Raw genomic sequence first — 15,000 nt, 5'->3', positions numbered from 1 at the left:
CTTTGCTTTCTAAATAGTGTGGCATGCATGGATGCATGGTAGGGCTGTAACGATAAACTCAACTCACGATTCGGTTTGTGTCACAATTCATGACTTACTGTTCGATACACCCCACGATTTCACATTCGCCAAAATTATACATGTTTTGAATAAAAACGATGACAGTTTACACGTTTTAAGAGGCTACTTATGATTTTAAAAAGTTTCTATGTAATAATGATGATGCTTGGAAGCACTACCACTTCATATCATGTGGTTGTTTTCTGGGCTGATGGGTATCAAAACGTTAAAAGGGCGTATCATGATACTGTCTCTTAGTATCGCTATGCAGTATTGTGACTCTGTATATCACGATTTCTCAGTTCGATACAATATCGTTACAGCCCTAATGCATGGAGACTCTCTCTCTCTCTCTCTCTCTCTCTCTGTCTCTGTCTCTGTCTGTCTCTGTCTGTCTCTCTCTCTCTCTCTCTCTCTCTCCCCCTGATGTTTGCTCACTTGCTGTCTGTCTCTCTGTTTCTGTCTCTGTCTCTGTTTCTGTCTCTGTCTCCGTCTCTCTCTCTCTCTCTCTCTCTCTCTCTCTCTCTCTCTCTCTCAAACTTCCCACCCGGTCTCCCACACACCCCTCTCTGTTACATTTCAAGGCCCTGGTAGAGTCCAGAATAGTATGCCTACTATCAGGCTATAGGCAACACTGAACCTTTTGTTATGAAATGGTGTGTGGACAAAGGGGTGTGGTCTGTTCATCTCTCTCTTTTTCTCGCTCTGACTATCTCTCTCTCTCTCTCTGTAGTCTTCTTAACAGCCAGCACGGTAGTAAATAAAGTCCCTTTCAAGCCAACAAAAGGCAGTGGGAGATCTGTATCAGCAACCTTGTGGAAAACAAACACAAGCATAGGCAGATACTGCAACTTTTCTGAAAGAGGACAGTCACAGATTTAATGGAATGCCATCTGTATGTCGCATATCTCCCCTCACATATTCCACATGTTTTGCACAGTAGTAATTCTAGTCTTCTCAACTGGCTCACCTAGAAATGCTCATAGGCACATTGAGCATTGCAAAATCAAACCGCACACACGCGCACACACACACCTGGAGAAGTATGATGAGGATCTCTAGCTCCCCGCGCTGGTGAAGAATGTGTACTACAACTGACAAGTGTTTGTCAAGTCACCATGTTCTTTCCACCAACAAAAGGAACACACATAAAAAAAACTGATCAAGGAGGAAGACTTGGGTGCTTTTTTGGCGTGATGAAAATTATTTCACATAATACTGAGTATTCAAGGACGCAAGTTTTCAAGGGGGCAAGTTTTCTGACTTCAAATGCCTGAGTGTGTGCCAGTACGTGTTCATAATTTCTGTGTCCTTTGTTCAGATCTGGTCTATTCTAGACTGAATTATGGAGCAGAATGCTGATCCACACACACACACACACACACACACACACACACACACACACACACACACACACACACACACACAGAGAGAGAGAGAGAGAGAGAGAGAGAGAGAGAGAGAGAGAGAGAGAGAGAGAGAGAGAGAGAGAGAGAGAGATCACGCCTGGATTCACAAATTTACAATCATACACACACACACACACACACACACACACACACACACACACACACACACACACACATATATATATATATATATATATAGAGAGAGAGAGAGAGAGAGAGAGAGAGAGAGAGAGAGAGAGAGAGAGAGAGAGAGAGAGAGAGAGAGAGAGAGAGAGAGAGAGAGAGAGAGAGAGATCACGCCTGGATTCACAAATTTACAATCATACACACACAACACACACACACACACACACACACACACACACACACACACACACACACACACACACACACACACACACACACACACACACACACACACACACACACACACACACACACACACACACAGGGACAGCAGACCCCCTCTCACCCACAGGCACACAGGGCTAAAACTAGAAGTCATATGTCCGTGGAAGCCATCCTCTGCTCGGCTCGGCTCGGCTCCTGTGCAGCGTTGCCAGATGTGTCTGATTACATCCCGCCCTAAAGGTTATCAAAAAACGCCAAAATGCGCTAAATTCCGCCCAATTTCAACAAATTACATTGATTTCTATGGGCGCAAAACTGCAGAAAAATAAACACCAAATGGCCAATTTTTCCCGTTTTTACCCGCAGACGGCCATCCCAAGTAGTCCAATTGGGCTGGCAACCGCCCAATCTGGCAACCCTGCTCCTGTGTCCTCTCGCGGTGCTCTCATTAAAGGGAGACACGGGGACTCTGGGGCCACGGCTTACGTCAGCCTTGTTTACACTCATCACAGTTATTTACCCAGTGGACTCAGTTGGGCCCCGAGGTGCTGCAAAAATCAAAGCACGCCTGAAAAATCTTTACACACACACACACACACACACACACACACACACACACACACACACACACACACACACACACACACACACACACACACACACACACACACACACACACACACACATGCATAAAAACACACACACACACACACACACACACATGCATAAAACACAGACACAGACACACAGATGCGTGCACATACATGCTCATACACACACGCATGCGCACGCACGCACACACACACACACACATGCGTGCGCACCCTCACACAGTAACACGTGTGTGCATCCTCACACAGTAACACACACTCACACAGACACGCGCGCACACACACACACACACACACACACACACACACACACACACACACACACACACACACACACACACACGCACACACACGCACACATGCACACACACGGACAAATATCAGAGGGCATCGGGTAGGAGAAGAAAAAAAAGGAATGAAGGAATGACTATCTATTCCGGGGCCCTTCTGATATGCAGTGTGTGTAATGTAATGGCACTTTGATCTTGGGCAAATTGAATTCCCATGTCCAGAGGTCCCCAGAGTGGAATGAGGATTAGAAGTCCTTCTGTGTGCTATGTATACGTCAACACGCGGATGAGGGGTACAAAGAGAGAGAGAGAGAGAGAGCTGGATATGGAGGAAGTTGCGTTGGGTGTAGATAGGGGTGTCCGTCTGCAGATATTCTATGAAATGGCTCCAATATAGAGGCCTAAAACTACGTTCACACACTTGTGACTTCCCGTTACTAGTGCTAGTTACTAGCTTCTCGCCTACTTGCCACTTGCTCATGGAACGTTCACGAAACGTTCCCGCAGGTTTAACTGCCAATGCAAACGCGAGAAGTACCGAACTCTGCATTTCAACTGTTTACTCGCTCAAAGTTCAAATATTTTCAACTCGGAATCCGCCCACATCGCATTGCTTGTACACTCCTCGCCAACTCGCCTCCTCGTCTCGCTGGGACACATAGAGATTCTATTGACTTAACTCGCTGAGCGAGTAACTAGCAGCGACGTGTGTGAACGAGGCTTTAGTTCTTTAGTCCCCCAACCTCGACCTCAGCATTCCCCTCCCTGCGCGGATGCTCTGATCCCAGTACAGACATCATGGAGGCTGTAGTGTGTAAGGGAGTCATTGAACCAAATGATTTGCGAGCAGAGAATCTCATTATGGTGCATTATGGAGATACAGGCTATTTACAGCGATATTAGCATAGCTTGTCGAATAGCAATTGCTTTTTTGTCACCATTGCTAATGTCTTCCATCCCATTTATATTCGCTCTCTAAATGCGTACTCATATATTTACTATAACTGTGTTCTCTCTGTATTTCTTTCTTTCTTTCTTTTTTCATTCCCTCTCTCGCTCGCTCGCTCTCACTCTCTCTCTCGCTCGCTCGCTCTCACTCTCTCTCTGTCTCTCTCTTGCTCTCTGCCTCTCTCTCTCTCTCCTTCTCTTTCTCTCAAATGTGCTTTGCTAGTATTTAAACAAAAATATTGCTGCATGAATGGAACAATAGTGCTGCTTTGAGTACGGTAATTATAGTAGATACTATTTATGCATTTATTGTCAACTGTATTTTCTCTGTTTTGCTCTTTTTCTGTCTGTCTGTCTGTCTGTCTGTCTGTCTGTCTGTCTGTCTCTATGCCTTTCTGTATCTGACTGTGTGTCTGTGTGTCTGTCTGTGTCATTGACAGGTATACTTTAAGCGGGACGGGGAGCTGATCGAGGTGATCTCGTACACCATCCCCGGCGAGGAAGGGGGCGGCTCGGCGGCCGTGCGCGGCTCCAGGCCCCTGATCGGCAGGGACATGGACGACACCAAGATGCAGAAGTCCCTCTCGCTGCTGGGGCCCGACGGCCGGCCGGGACGCCTCTACACAGAGACCCCGGGCGCCGGCGGTGGTGGCGGTGGCGGTGGAGGAGGAAGCGGCGGTAGAGGGTCCTCCAGATCCAGATCCGGGCAAGCCGGAGCCGGAGCAGGGCTGGCTGGTGGCGGGGGAGGGGGAGGGGGAGGGGGGAGCAGCTACTCGCAGGGGGACGGGCCCAGCCCGGCCACGGAGGTGATCCCCGAGACGGTGGTGAGCCGGGAGTTCCCGCGCTGGGTGCAGAGCACGGACCCGCTCTACTACTTCAGCAACACGCACGTGCCGCAGAGCGACGGCTCCGTGACGGTGTACGCCAGGCTGACCTGGACGCTCAACCCGCAGGTGGACAACGACGCGCTGTTCAGCTGCGAGGTCAAGCACCCGGCGCTCTCCATGCCTATGCAGACCGAGGTCATACTGGGTGAGTGGGCAGACACACATGACACACACATGGACATTGACGTATGCACACACAAACACACACACACACACACACATGACACATGGACATTGACGTATGCACACACACACACACACACACACACACACACACACACACACACACACACACACACAAACACACACACACACACACACACACACACACACACACACACACACACACACACACACACACACACACACACACACACACACACACACAGACATTGACATTTGCACACAAACACACACACACACCATGGACATTGACATATGCATACACACACACACACACACACACACACACACACACACACACACACACACACACACACACACACACACACACACACACCATAGACATTGACATATGCATACACACACACACACACACACACACACACACACACACACACACACACACACACACACACACACACACACACACACACACACACACACACCGATACAGGGGTCATATTGGGTTAGTGGACGTATGCACACATTCTGTACACATTGACAGTGACATACTGTATGTACACACACATGTAACGTACACAGACATATGCACGTGCACACCACACACAGACACACACACAGACATATGCACACACCACACACAGACACAGACACAGACATATGCATACACACCACACACCACACACAGACACACACACACACACACACACACACACACACACACACACACACACACACACACACACACACACACACACACACACACACAGTATGGCACAGAAAGTACGCAAAAAGTGCAAACATTTTCTTGTCTAAGTACACAATACCCAAACAAAGAGATTGCACTGGATAATTGTCAATACAGGCATAGACATAGACACACACACAACACACACACACACACACACACACACACACACACACACACACACACACACACACACACACACACACACACACACACACACACACATGCACATGCATCAACAGCCACAAGCAGAGAGCCCTCTGTTCAACACAGGGGTCATACTGAAAAAGCATGTGTGTCCACTCAGGATCACAGTGTCTTTTTTCAACCGCAAACAGTGTTGCCAGATTGGGCTGTTTCCCGCCCAATTGGGCTGCTTAGGATGGCCGTGTGTGGGTAAAAATGGCATTTTGCAGGAAAACCCGCCCAATTTTGCCCATAGAAATCAATAGAATTGGGCAGGATTTTGTGCTTCAAGGCGGGTTGTGAGCATTTTTTGGGCTGGAAATCATCACTCTCATCTGGCAACCCTGACCGCAAACGCCCATCGCACACCTGCTTGCACACAAATACCCAGGTCAAAAAAATGTGTACTTAAGTGTACTTTAAATATATTTAATTTTCTGAAAGTATATTTTAAGTACACTCTACTTATCAAGTACAGTACTTAAGTATGGTATTTAAAAATATACTTATAGTTAAGTGTATTCTAAATATATTTTAAAATAATTTGTATTATTAAAGTTATGTACTTAAATATAGTTTTATCAAATATACTGTTAGTGTATTGTACTTTAAATGTATTTTAAGTATATTTGTATTTTAAAAGTAATGTGCTAAGTGTAGTATTGTCAAATATACTATTAGTGTATTATATTTTAAATGTATTTCAAGTATATTTGTATTTTAAAAGTAATGTGCTAAAGTGTAGCATTATAAAGTATACTATTAGTGTATTATACTTTAAGTGTATTTTAAGTATCTTTGCATTTTAAAAGTTATGTACTTAAGTGTAGTATTATAAAGTACACTATTAATGTATTGTATTTAAATGTATTGTAAGTACATTTGTATTTTAAAAGTAATGTGCTAAAGTGTAGTATTGTCAAATATACTATTAGTATATTGTATTTTAAGTCTAATTTAAGTACATTTGTATTTTAAAAGTAATGTGCTAAAGTGTAGCATTATACAGTATACTGTTAGTGTATTATATTTTAAGTGTATTTTAAGTATCTTTGTATTTTAAAAGTTATGTACTTAAGTGTAGTATTATAAAATACACTATTAGTGTATTGTATTTAAATGTATTGTTAGTACAATTGTATTTTAAAAGTCATGTACTTAAGTGTAGTGTTATGAAATACACTATTATTGTATTGTATTTAAATATATTTTAAGTACATTTGTATTTTAAAAGTAATGGGCTTAAGTGTGGTATTGTTAATTATACTAGTAGTATATTCAATTTTAAGTCTATTTAAAGTACATTTGTATTTTAAAAGTAATGTGTTAACGTGTAGTATTATAAAATACACTATTAGTGTATTGTATTTAAATGTATTGTAAATACATTTGTATTTTTAAAGTAATGTGCTAAAGTGTGGTATTGTTAAATATACTATTAGTATATTCTATTTAAATGTATTTTAAGTACATTTGTATTAGGGCTGGGCGGTTTACGGTTTTAAAACCGTGATCTCGGTTTCCACGACACAAGGTTTGCTTTCTGATGAGAGACGGTTTTTTTTTTTTTTAAATCACGAACAGCATCACACTTCCAATGTCACTCTTCCCCCTTGAAGTCCACTAATCCTGCTTTCCCTTTCAACCAATAATATATGCACGTATACGTCATGTGACTGCACGCACGGGGAAACAGGCGTTCCCCCTAAACCAATGGAATGCATTGAACCGTACGTCACGTGATTCAGCGGTAAGCGAGGCAGAAGGAGATTATAATATTTTCGAAACGCAACAGCTTGCACGAGTGAAGAGATAGTCAGTCTACTACATGAAGGCAAATGGATAGTGTGGAAGAGCCAGGTGGTAGCGGAGAGAGCCAGGCAAGTGATTCAACAAAGTTTGTCCCCAAGAGAGGTGCGCATTCTGTTGTGTGGAAATACTTCGGCTTTAAACCTGAAGACGACGATCAATGTGGCGAGGTGTACTGCTGCATATGCTCCATCACAGTAGGAGCAAAGCAGGGCAATACTTCTAATTTGTCCGGCCACCTCAAACGCCACCACATAGTGCAATATGACGAAATTATGCCCAAGACACCTGATGCACGCCCAAAACAGGCGTCTATAACAGACACCTTACAGAACGCGACGCCCTATCCGACCAGCTCCAGCAGGCAAAAACAAATAACTGATGCAATAGCATACCACATTGCCAAAGACATGGCGCCGATGTATACAGTCGAGCACGTTGGATTTAAAAAGATGGTCCAAACATTGGACAAACGTTACACTATGCCTTCGCGGAAATACTTTTCCAATGTTGCGATACCAGCAATGTATGATTCCAAGCGGGCAGATGTCAAAGCGGAATTACGTGAAGTGAAATACTTCTCGGCAACGTCAGATTTGTGGTCCAGCCGGACCATGGAGCCTTATATGAGCCTGACCGTGCACTTCATTACAAGTGACTTCGAGATGAAAAGCCGATGTCTTCAGACGAGTTTCTTCCCGGAGGACCACACTGGTCAGGCTTTAGCTCATGGCTTGAAGGAGGCGCTTGCGGCATGGGGGTTGGATGAGGAAAGGCTGGCTTGCATTACAACAGACAACGGGCAAAACATCGTCAAAGCCATTTCCATAAACAACTGGACCAGGCTGCAATGTTTTGGCCACAGACTGCATCTTGCAATCGGTAAGCATTTCGATGTCATTAGTTATATAACTATTACTACCAGTTTACTGCACAGCCAACTGCAGGCCTAGTCCTAGTACAGCAGGCTAATGGTGGACTTATAGGCCTAATAACAATGATGATATTAACAACAAAATACGGGCTAACTAAGCCTTATTTTAAAGCGGTTTGTCTTTATATGTCTATCTTTTCTTTCTGCTATTAACAGAGTTTTCTGTATGAAATCGTATGTCTGTGCTTTTCATTTCTCCAATTGTAAACATCTAGCCTACCTATTTTGGACACCTGAGGTAAACTATGCATATTTAATTTCCCTCTGGTGTCCAAAACAGGCAGACTACATGTTTAGAAGTAGATAAAGTAAAAGCAAAGACATACAATTCATTAATGTGCGTTAATGTGCAATATCCTGAAAAAATAGACATTAAAATTAAATTAAAAATGTGTTTATTTGAATATATGTATATTTCTTTCCAATTTAGAAAATGCCATGAAGCACACAAAAGTTGACAGAGCAGTGGGCCTTTGCAAGAAGATTGTGGGATCCTTCAGTCACAGCTGGAAGCGCAGGAGAGACCTTGCTCAGGTCCAAAAGGAGCTCAAACTGCCTGTGCACAAACTGAAAACGGAGTGTCCAACAAGATGGGGGTCAAGGCAAGCCATGGTGCAGCGAGTCCTTGAGCAGCTACCAGCCATCACTCATGTCTTATCCCCGGACCGGAAGACGAGGCACCTGGTTCCCATGTGGCAGGACCTAGAGATCCTTGAGGCCATCAATGCCACCCTCACCCCACTTGCTGACTTTACAGATGCCCTTTCCGGAGAGCAGTATGTGAGCATTTCTTCAGTCAAGCCGGTGCTGCATCTGTTTGAGTCCTCCGTGTTGGTGGTCAAAGAGGATGACATAGAGTTCACCGCAACATTGAAGACCAAGATCTTGGGATACCTTCAAGACAAATACAGTGACCCGAATACACAGGATCTCCTCAACATGGCAACGACACTTGACCCAAGATTCAAGATGGATTACATTGGAGAGGAGGTCAAACCCACTGTACGAGCAAGACTGGTGGATGAGATGACTGGCCTTACACCAGCTGAGGTAAGATCATGTTGAACTTGTTCTACAAATGTAATTATTGACTTTTCCAAACTGTTATGAATAATATTCATAATCATGAATAAATATGATATTATTTAAGTGGCCATTTGTCAAACAAATTAAGATAAACTGAAATTATTAAACACCTTTTCAGATAGAAAAAAGAAAAAAAATTACAGAGACAGGTTCATGATTTGTGGCCGCCCGGTTTATAGTTTCTTTGCTTCTTTTTTTCATTTCCCACCATTCCAGATGTCCATAAACCTCTTCCTAGTCCCTGCTTACTGAATTCACTTTTGTTCTATGCACACTACTGCCCTCGTGTGTCCAAATCATATACCAGTAAATAAACCAAAGGAAAAGACTAAACCTATAAAGCAAGCAATAAGCTAAACAAATATCTACCAAAATATTAATAATATTACTAAAACATTAGTAATGAAATGCCAATGAATAATGTGATCAAATGATGAAGTTAATTGATGTTCTTTATTCTTTTACAGCAAGTTGCCCCTGACCCCTCGACTGATCCCCAGAAACCTCCTGCGAAGAAGGCCCGGAAGACGCTTGGAAGCTTCTTTAAAGCCGCAAAAAGCAATGAGGAGTCAGGCCCCACAGTTAATCGAGACCAAGCAGTTCTGTCAGAGATGGAGTCATATCTCCTTACACGAAACATAGACACTGAAGATGATCCCTTAACTTGGTGGAGGGAAAATAAGGCCCAATATCCCCGAATGTCTTTGCTGGCACGAAAGTATTTGGGCATCCCTGCCACGAGCTCACCCTCTGAGCGGCTGTTCAGTACTGGAGGGAACATCGTGACCTGTCAACGGTCATCACTGAGGCCTCAAAATGTTGACAGACTTGTGTTCTTGGCAAAAAATCTTTGAGGAAATTATGCAGGGCCTTGTATTGATCTATATTCAGCCCTTTGTGCACCATGTTAAAAAGAATTGCACTTGTTTTTTTCACAGTGGAATTAATAGTTCTGAATAATTTCCACATTTCTGGCCAATGGTCTTTGTTTTTATTACAGTGTTCAGGCTAACACAGTGTGTGGAGATGCCTGTTGTTGGTGAACTTCATAGAGTTAATTGCGGTTCATTTTAGAAGTGAATGGGTCTTCTGTGCTTTTTTATTTTGTATTTTATAGGTGTTCTGGCTAACAGAATGTGTGATATCTGTTGTAGGCAAATTTCTTGGAGATTACAGCCATGGACATTGTGCAAATTGCACATTACCAAAAAAAGCCTTGGCCGTATTAGGCATGCTCAGGGCTGTACGTTAAGCTTTTTCACTAGGTTTATGTTTATGTAAAATACTGTGCTTATTGCACCATTGCTTGTTTCTTCATCTTCATGCACAATAGCCTAGGCTATATGTCAGTGTTTTGTTTCCAACACTGGGGTATGGGGTCACCTGGAATTCCAATGGGCTCCCCTGAAATGTCTAGGTGTGAAATAAAAAAAATACCAATAAATATCATTAACAATCCATAGCTATTGTAGTCTTATACTGTCAGAAATATCCACTGTTTTTTTTTTATAGCCAGCAAGTTTTCTCAGTCATGGTTTTGGTTGTGAAAAAATGGGGTCCCCAAAAGTTCAGGATAAAATGGTCCAAGTGCAAAACGTGTTGGGAACCACTGCTATATGCCATAATAATAACAGTTTCCATAACTATTATTAGGCCTATTGTTGTTGTTGTTATTATTATTATTATAACTTCGTGATTAAAAGCATGTAAATCACATGCTTACTGAACCGATTGACTAAATCTTAAACATAGCCTACAACACGTTAATCCAACGGGCTTTAATAGCCTAGTTTTTGTTTCCTCAAACGCATAACTTGGAACGGTGTGAAATGAAACTGGGAGCAGCATAATTATCTCACTGTGTTGGCTGCTCTTTTTGATAGCCTACAGCACCGGTAGCTACTGGACCAACTAGACTTTAAATTTGCGCGCACTGCACACTACTTGTCAATGCTCCTCGAATTATATTTTGACTTGATTACTTTGATTGCGATTGCATTTTTTTGCTTAGTCATTGCGAAGGCAGCGGTTTTGGAAACGCCAAAACAGCTCTAACAACGACGTCTTTTAAATCACATGAGCTAGCAAACCGAGTGGCTATTTCACTATCGTATTCAAGAGGTTTCCTGTTAGCAATGCAAACTCCCGCATTTGAAAGTTTTAAACAGCAGTCCATTTTGAAAAGCTGTAAGACGTTTTGGCACAGAACATCCGACTGGGAGATGAGGCACACGCGCCTTAGCTGTTGCCACCAGGGATCTGTGCGAAGCGATTCTGTTGTTGTTTTCTGAGCTACGGTAGCAGAGATGGCTCAATCTTATCCAACACGGAATTCAAGCAACATTGACCGTCTTTTTTGAAATGCGTTCCCAATGGAGTTTGATGGTGTCTATCATACAGGCTGTGGAAAAAATGAGCAGCTCTCACAATCATGCACTCGAACTCAGGAGCAAAATGCGAATGAAAGGGTTGAAATGCATACTCGTACAGGTGCGCCCGTTTTATTTTTCTTTCTCGCACAGTCAAACATTTAGGCTCAATATGCGACCAATTGGTCTTAATACAGCCCTGGGGCATGCTGCACTTTTATAAACGTTAAATATTAGCCTACTGTTTTGTTTTGTTAAGCAAACTGAATAATAGCAAAAATTGGCGTTGGATTTGCGTGAAATACAGATTTTAAATTTTTTTTATTTTTTTTTTATTTTTTTTTATTTTTTTTAAACCGTGCAGAAAACCGTGATGTCATTTTTAATGAAAAAAACCGTGATGCACATTTTTTCCAAAACCGCCCAGCCCTAATTTGTATTTTAAAAGTAATGTGCTAAAGTGTAGCATTATAAAGTATACTATTAGTGTATTATATTTTAAGTGTATTTTAAGTATCTTTGTATTTTAAAAGTTATGTACTTAAATGCAGTATTATAAAATACACTATTAGTGTATTGTATTTAAATGTATTGTAAGTACATTTGTATTTTTAAAGTAATGTGCTTAAGTGTGGTACTGTTAAATATACTTTTAGTATATTCAATTTTAAGTCTATTTTAAGTACATTTGTATTTTAAAAGTAATGTGTTAAAGTGTAGTATTATAAAATACACTATTAGTGTATTGTATTTAAATGTATTGTAAATACATTTGTATTTTTAAAGTAATGTGCTTAAGTGTGGTATTGTTAAATATACTATTAGTATATTCTATTTAAAGTCTATTTTAAGTACATTTGTATTTTAAAAGTAATGTGCTAAAGTGTTTTATTAAAAAATACACTATTAGTGTATTGTATTTAAATGTATTGTAAATACATTTGTATTTTTAAAGTAATGTGCTTAAGTGTGGTATTGTTAAATATACTATTAGTATATTATATTTTAAGTCTATTTTAAGTACATTTATATTTTAAAAGTAATGTGTTAAAGTGTAGTGTTATAAAATACACTATTAGTGTATTGTATTTAAATGTATTTTAAGTACATTTGTATTTTTAAAGTAATGTGCTAAAGATTGTTTTTAGAAAATACACTATTAGTGTTGTGTATTTAAATGTATTGTAACTATATTTACAAAATAAATAAACTAATTACTGGCCAAAGTACAGTCATTTTCCTAGCAAAAAATGTCTATATCTGGAACATGGACAAGAACCTCAATTTATGATGATGATGAATGACTCCCCTTTTTCCAGCATGAATTTTGGAAATAAACTACAAAAAATCATACACAGTACACCATTATAGTAATGTATGGTATTAGAAAATGTACTGCTAGTTTAATGTATTAAACTTTGTTCTTAAAAAATGTACTCAAACATAGTGTTAGAAAATATACATTATCAGTTATATATACCAAAACTTTATTTTACGACCTTTACAAATATGCATATTTTTTTGCATACTTACTATATTGCCTTTTTGACACTAATATTAATTGTCTTTAATGAAATGTACTCACTTATAAAGATTTTATGTTATTTTTCTTGTTGTCTTGAACCACTTCAATTGTATTTTAAGTGTATTTGTATTTTTAAAGTAATGTGCTTAAGTGTTGTATTTGAAAACATACTGTTAGTGTAGTATATTTTAAGTGTATTTTAAGTGTATTTGTATTTTAAAAGTAATGTGCTAAAGTTTGGTATTAGAAAGAATATTTGAAACGTACTTAAAGTTAAGTATGATTTTAGTATATTAAGTACACTTGTACAAAGTTTGATTTTTAGTACCAAAAAGTCAACTTAAAATGTGTTAAAGCTCTACTTAATTATATTTCAAGTGTATTTAAGTATACTATAAGTTGTCCCAAAATAACATTCTTTAAATACACACTTTTAAAGTATATTTTAAATACAAAAATACATACTTATTAAGTATATTAAGTACACTTTTTTCACCTGGGTACTTTTTTAAACCATCATTTTAGTGTATTTTAACCTAGGCTTATTTATTCATTATGCTTTGTAACATTAAATAACCTTCCACCTTCCATTTTGTTAATGTATTTTCATGGTAAAAACACCATATTGAAGAGCACAAACAGATCTTAAAAAGGCATGTAAGGCCTTACCTATTAAACTTTTAAGCACAATACTGAATTCTGTACTTAAGTTGTGTTATTAGTGTATTAAGTGCACTTTAAGTGTACTTTTTGGTGCACAAATTAAACATGTAAAAGTGTCTTTAATTCGATAAAAGCATACCACCACCAATGATTTCTAAGTATTATAATTAAGTATATAAAAGTATACTTAAAGTGCACTACTCAAGACTATTACTTCAAGAACGTAATTGTGCCTATCATAGAACAGGTAATTGTGGTCTAGTGGTTAGAGTGCAGGTCTGTGGTTCAGTGAATGGTGGGTTCGAATCCTGGTTGAGGCAGTGGTTGTTGTCTGAAGTGAAGGTGAAAGGAAGGTTCATGTGAATGGCTGATGGTTGTGAACAAGACAATGTACAATGGAAATGAGTAACTGGGGATTACATTAATGTTTTTTTCATATACTTTTGAAATATATTTAAAGTGTACTTAAAATAAATATATTTGAAATGTGCTTAAAGTAAAATCTACTTGTAGTATACTTAAAATGCATTTAGAGTCAATACACTTAAAATGTACTTAAAGCGATTTTTGTGAATATATTTGAAATGTACTTAAAGTAAGTATGTTTTTAGTATATTAAGTACACTTGTACAAAGTTTGATTTTAGTACAAAAAAGTCAAATTAAAATGTGATTAAGCTCTACTTAATTATATTTCAAGTGTATTTAAGTATACTATAAGTTGTCCCAAAATAACACAACTTAAGTATGTACTTCTGCAGTATACTATAAAGTACTTTCTCATGACATTGAAATAGATTTCTAATGTACTTAAAATGTGCTTATCCGCATGCTAAAGTTCACATTAAACACATTTTAAAGTGACTTGGTTAGTATACTTATAATGTACTTAAAGTTAAATATATTTTTAGTATATTAAGTACACTTGTACAAAGTTTGATTTTAGTACAAAAAAGTCAACTTAAAATGTGATTAAGCTCT

At 39.6% G+C, this 15,000-nt stretch overlaps 2 protein-coding genes across 2 annotated transcripts in view; both read left to right on the top strand.

Moving 5' to 3' along the window:
- igsf21a (immunoglobin superfamily, member 21a) overlaps positions 1 to 15,000 on the top strand; it is a 334,005-nt gene that overhangs the window by 266,043 nt on the left and 52,962 nt on the right. The window contains exons 6-7 of the mRNA XM_063216317.1: positions 4,110 to 4,311; positions 4,429 to 4,701. Coding sequence (XP_063072387.1) covers positions 4,110 to 4,311; positions 4,429 to 4,701 — 475 coding nt within the window. The remainder of the gene's footprint in view (positions 1 to 4,109; positions 4,312 to 4,428; positions 4,702 to 15,000) is intronic.
- LOC134463077 (E3 SUMO-protein ligase ZBED1-like) lies at positions 7,418 to 10,358 on the top strand. The gene is made up of 3 exons (XM_063216315.1): positions 7,418 to 8,325; positions 8,808 to 9,427; positions 9,931 to 10,358. The coding sequence occupies exons 1-3, from the start codon at positions 7,473 to 7,475 to the stop codon at positions 10,315 to 10,317; spliced, it is 1,860 nt and encodes a 619-aa protein (XP_063072385.1). The 5' UTR covers positions 7,418 to 7,472; the 3' UTR covers positions 10,318 to 10,358.

This window comes from Engraulis encrasicolus, chromosome 14, assembly GCF_034702125.1.
Source record: "Engraulis encrasicolus isolate BLACKSEA-1 chromosome 14, IST_EnEncr_1.0, whole genome shotgun sequence".
Taxonomy (NCBI): Eukaryota; Metazoa; Chordata; class Actinopteri; order Clupeiformes; family Engraulidae; genus Engraulis; species Engraulis encrasicolus.
The sequence above is the reverse complement of the archived record's forward strand: the minus strand, read 5'-3'. Positions and strand labels throughout refer to the sequence as shown.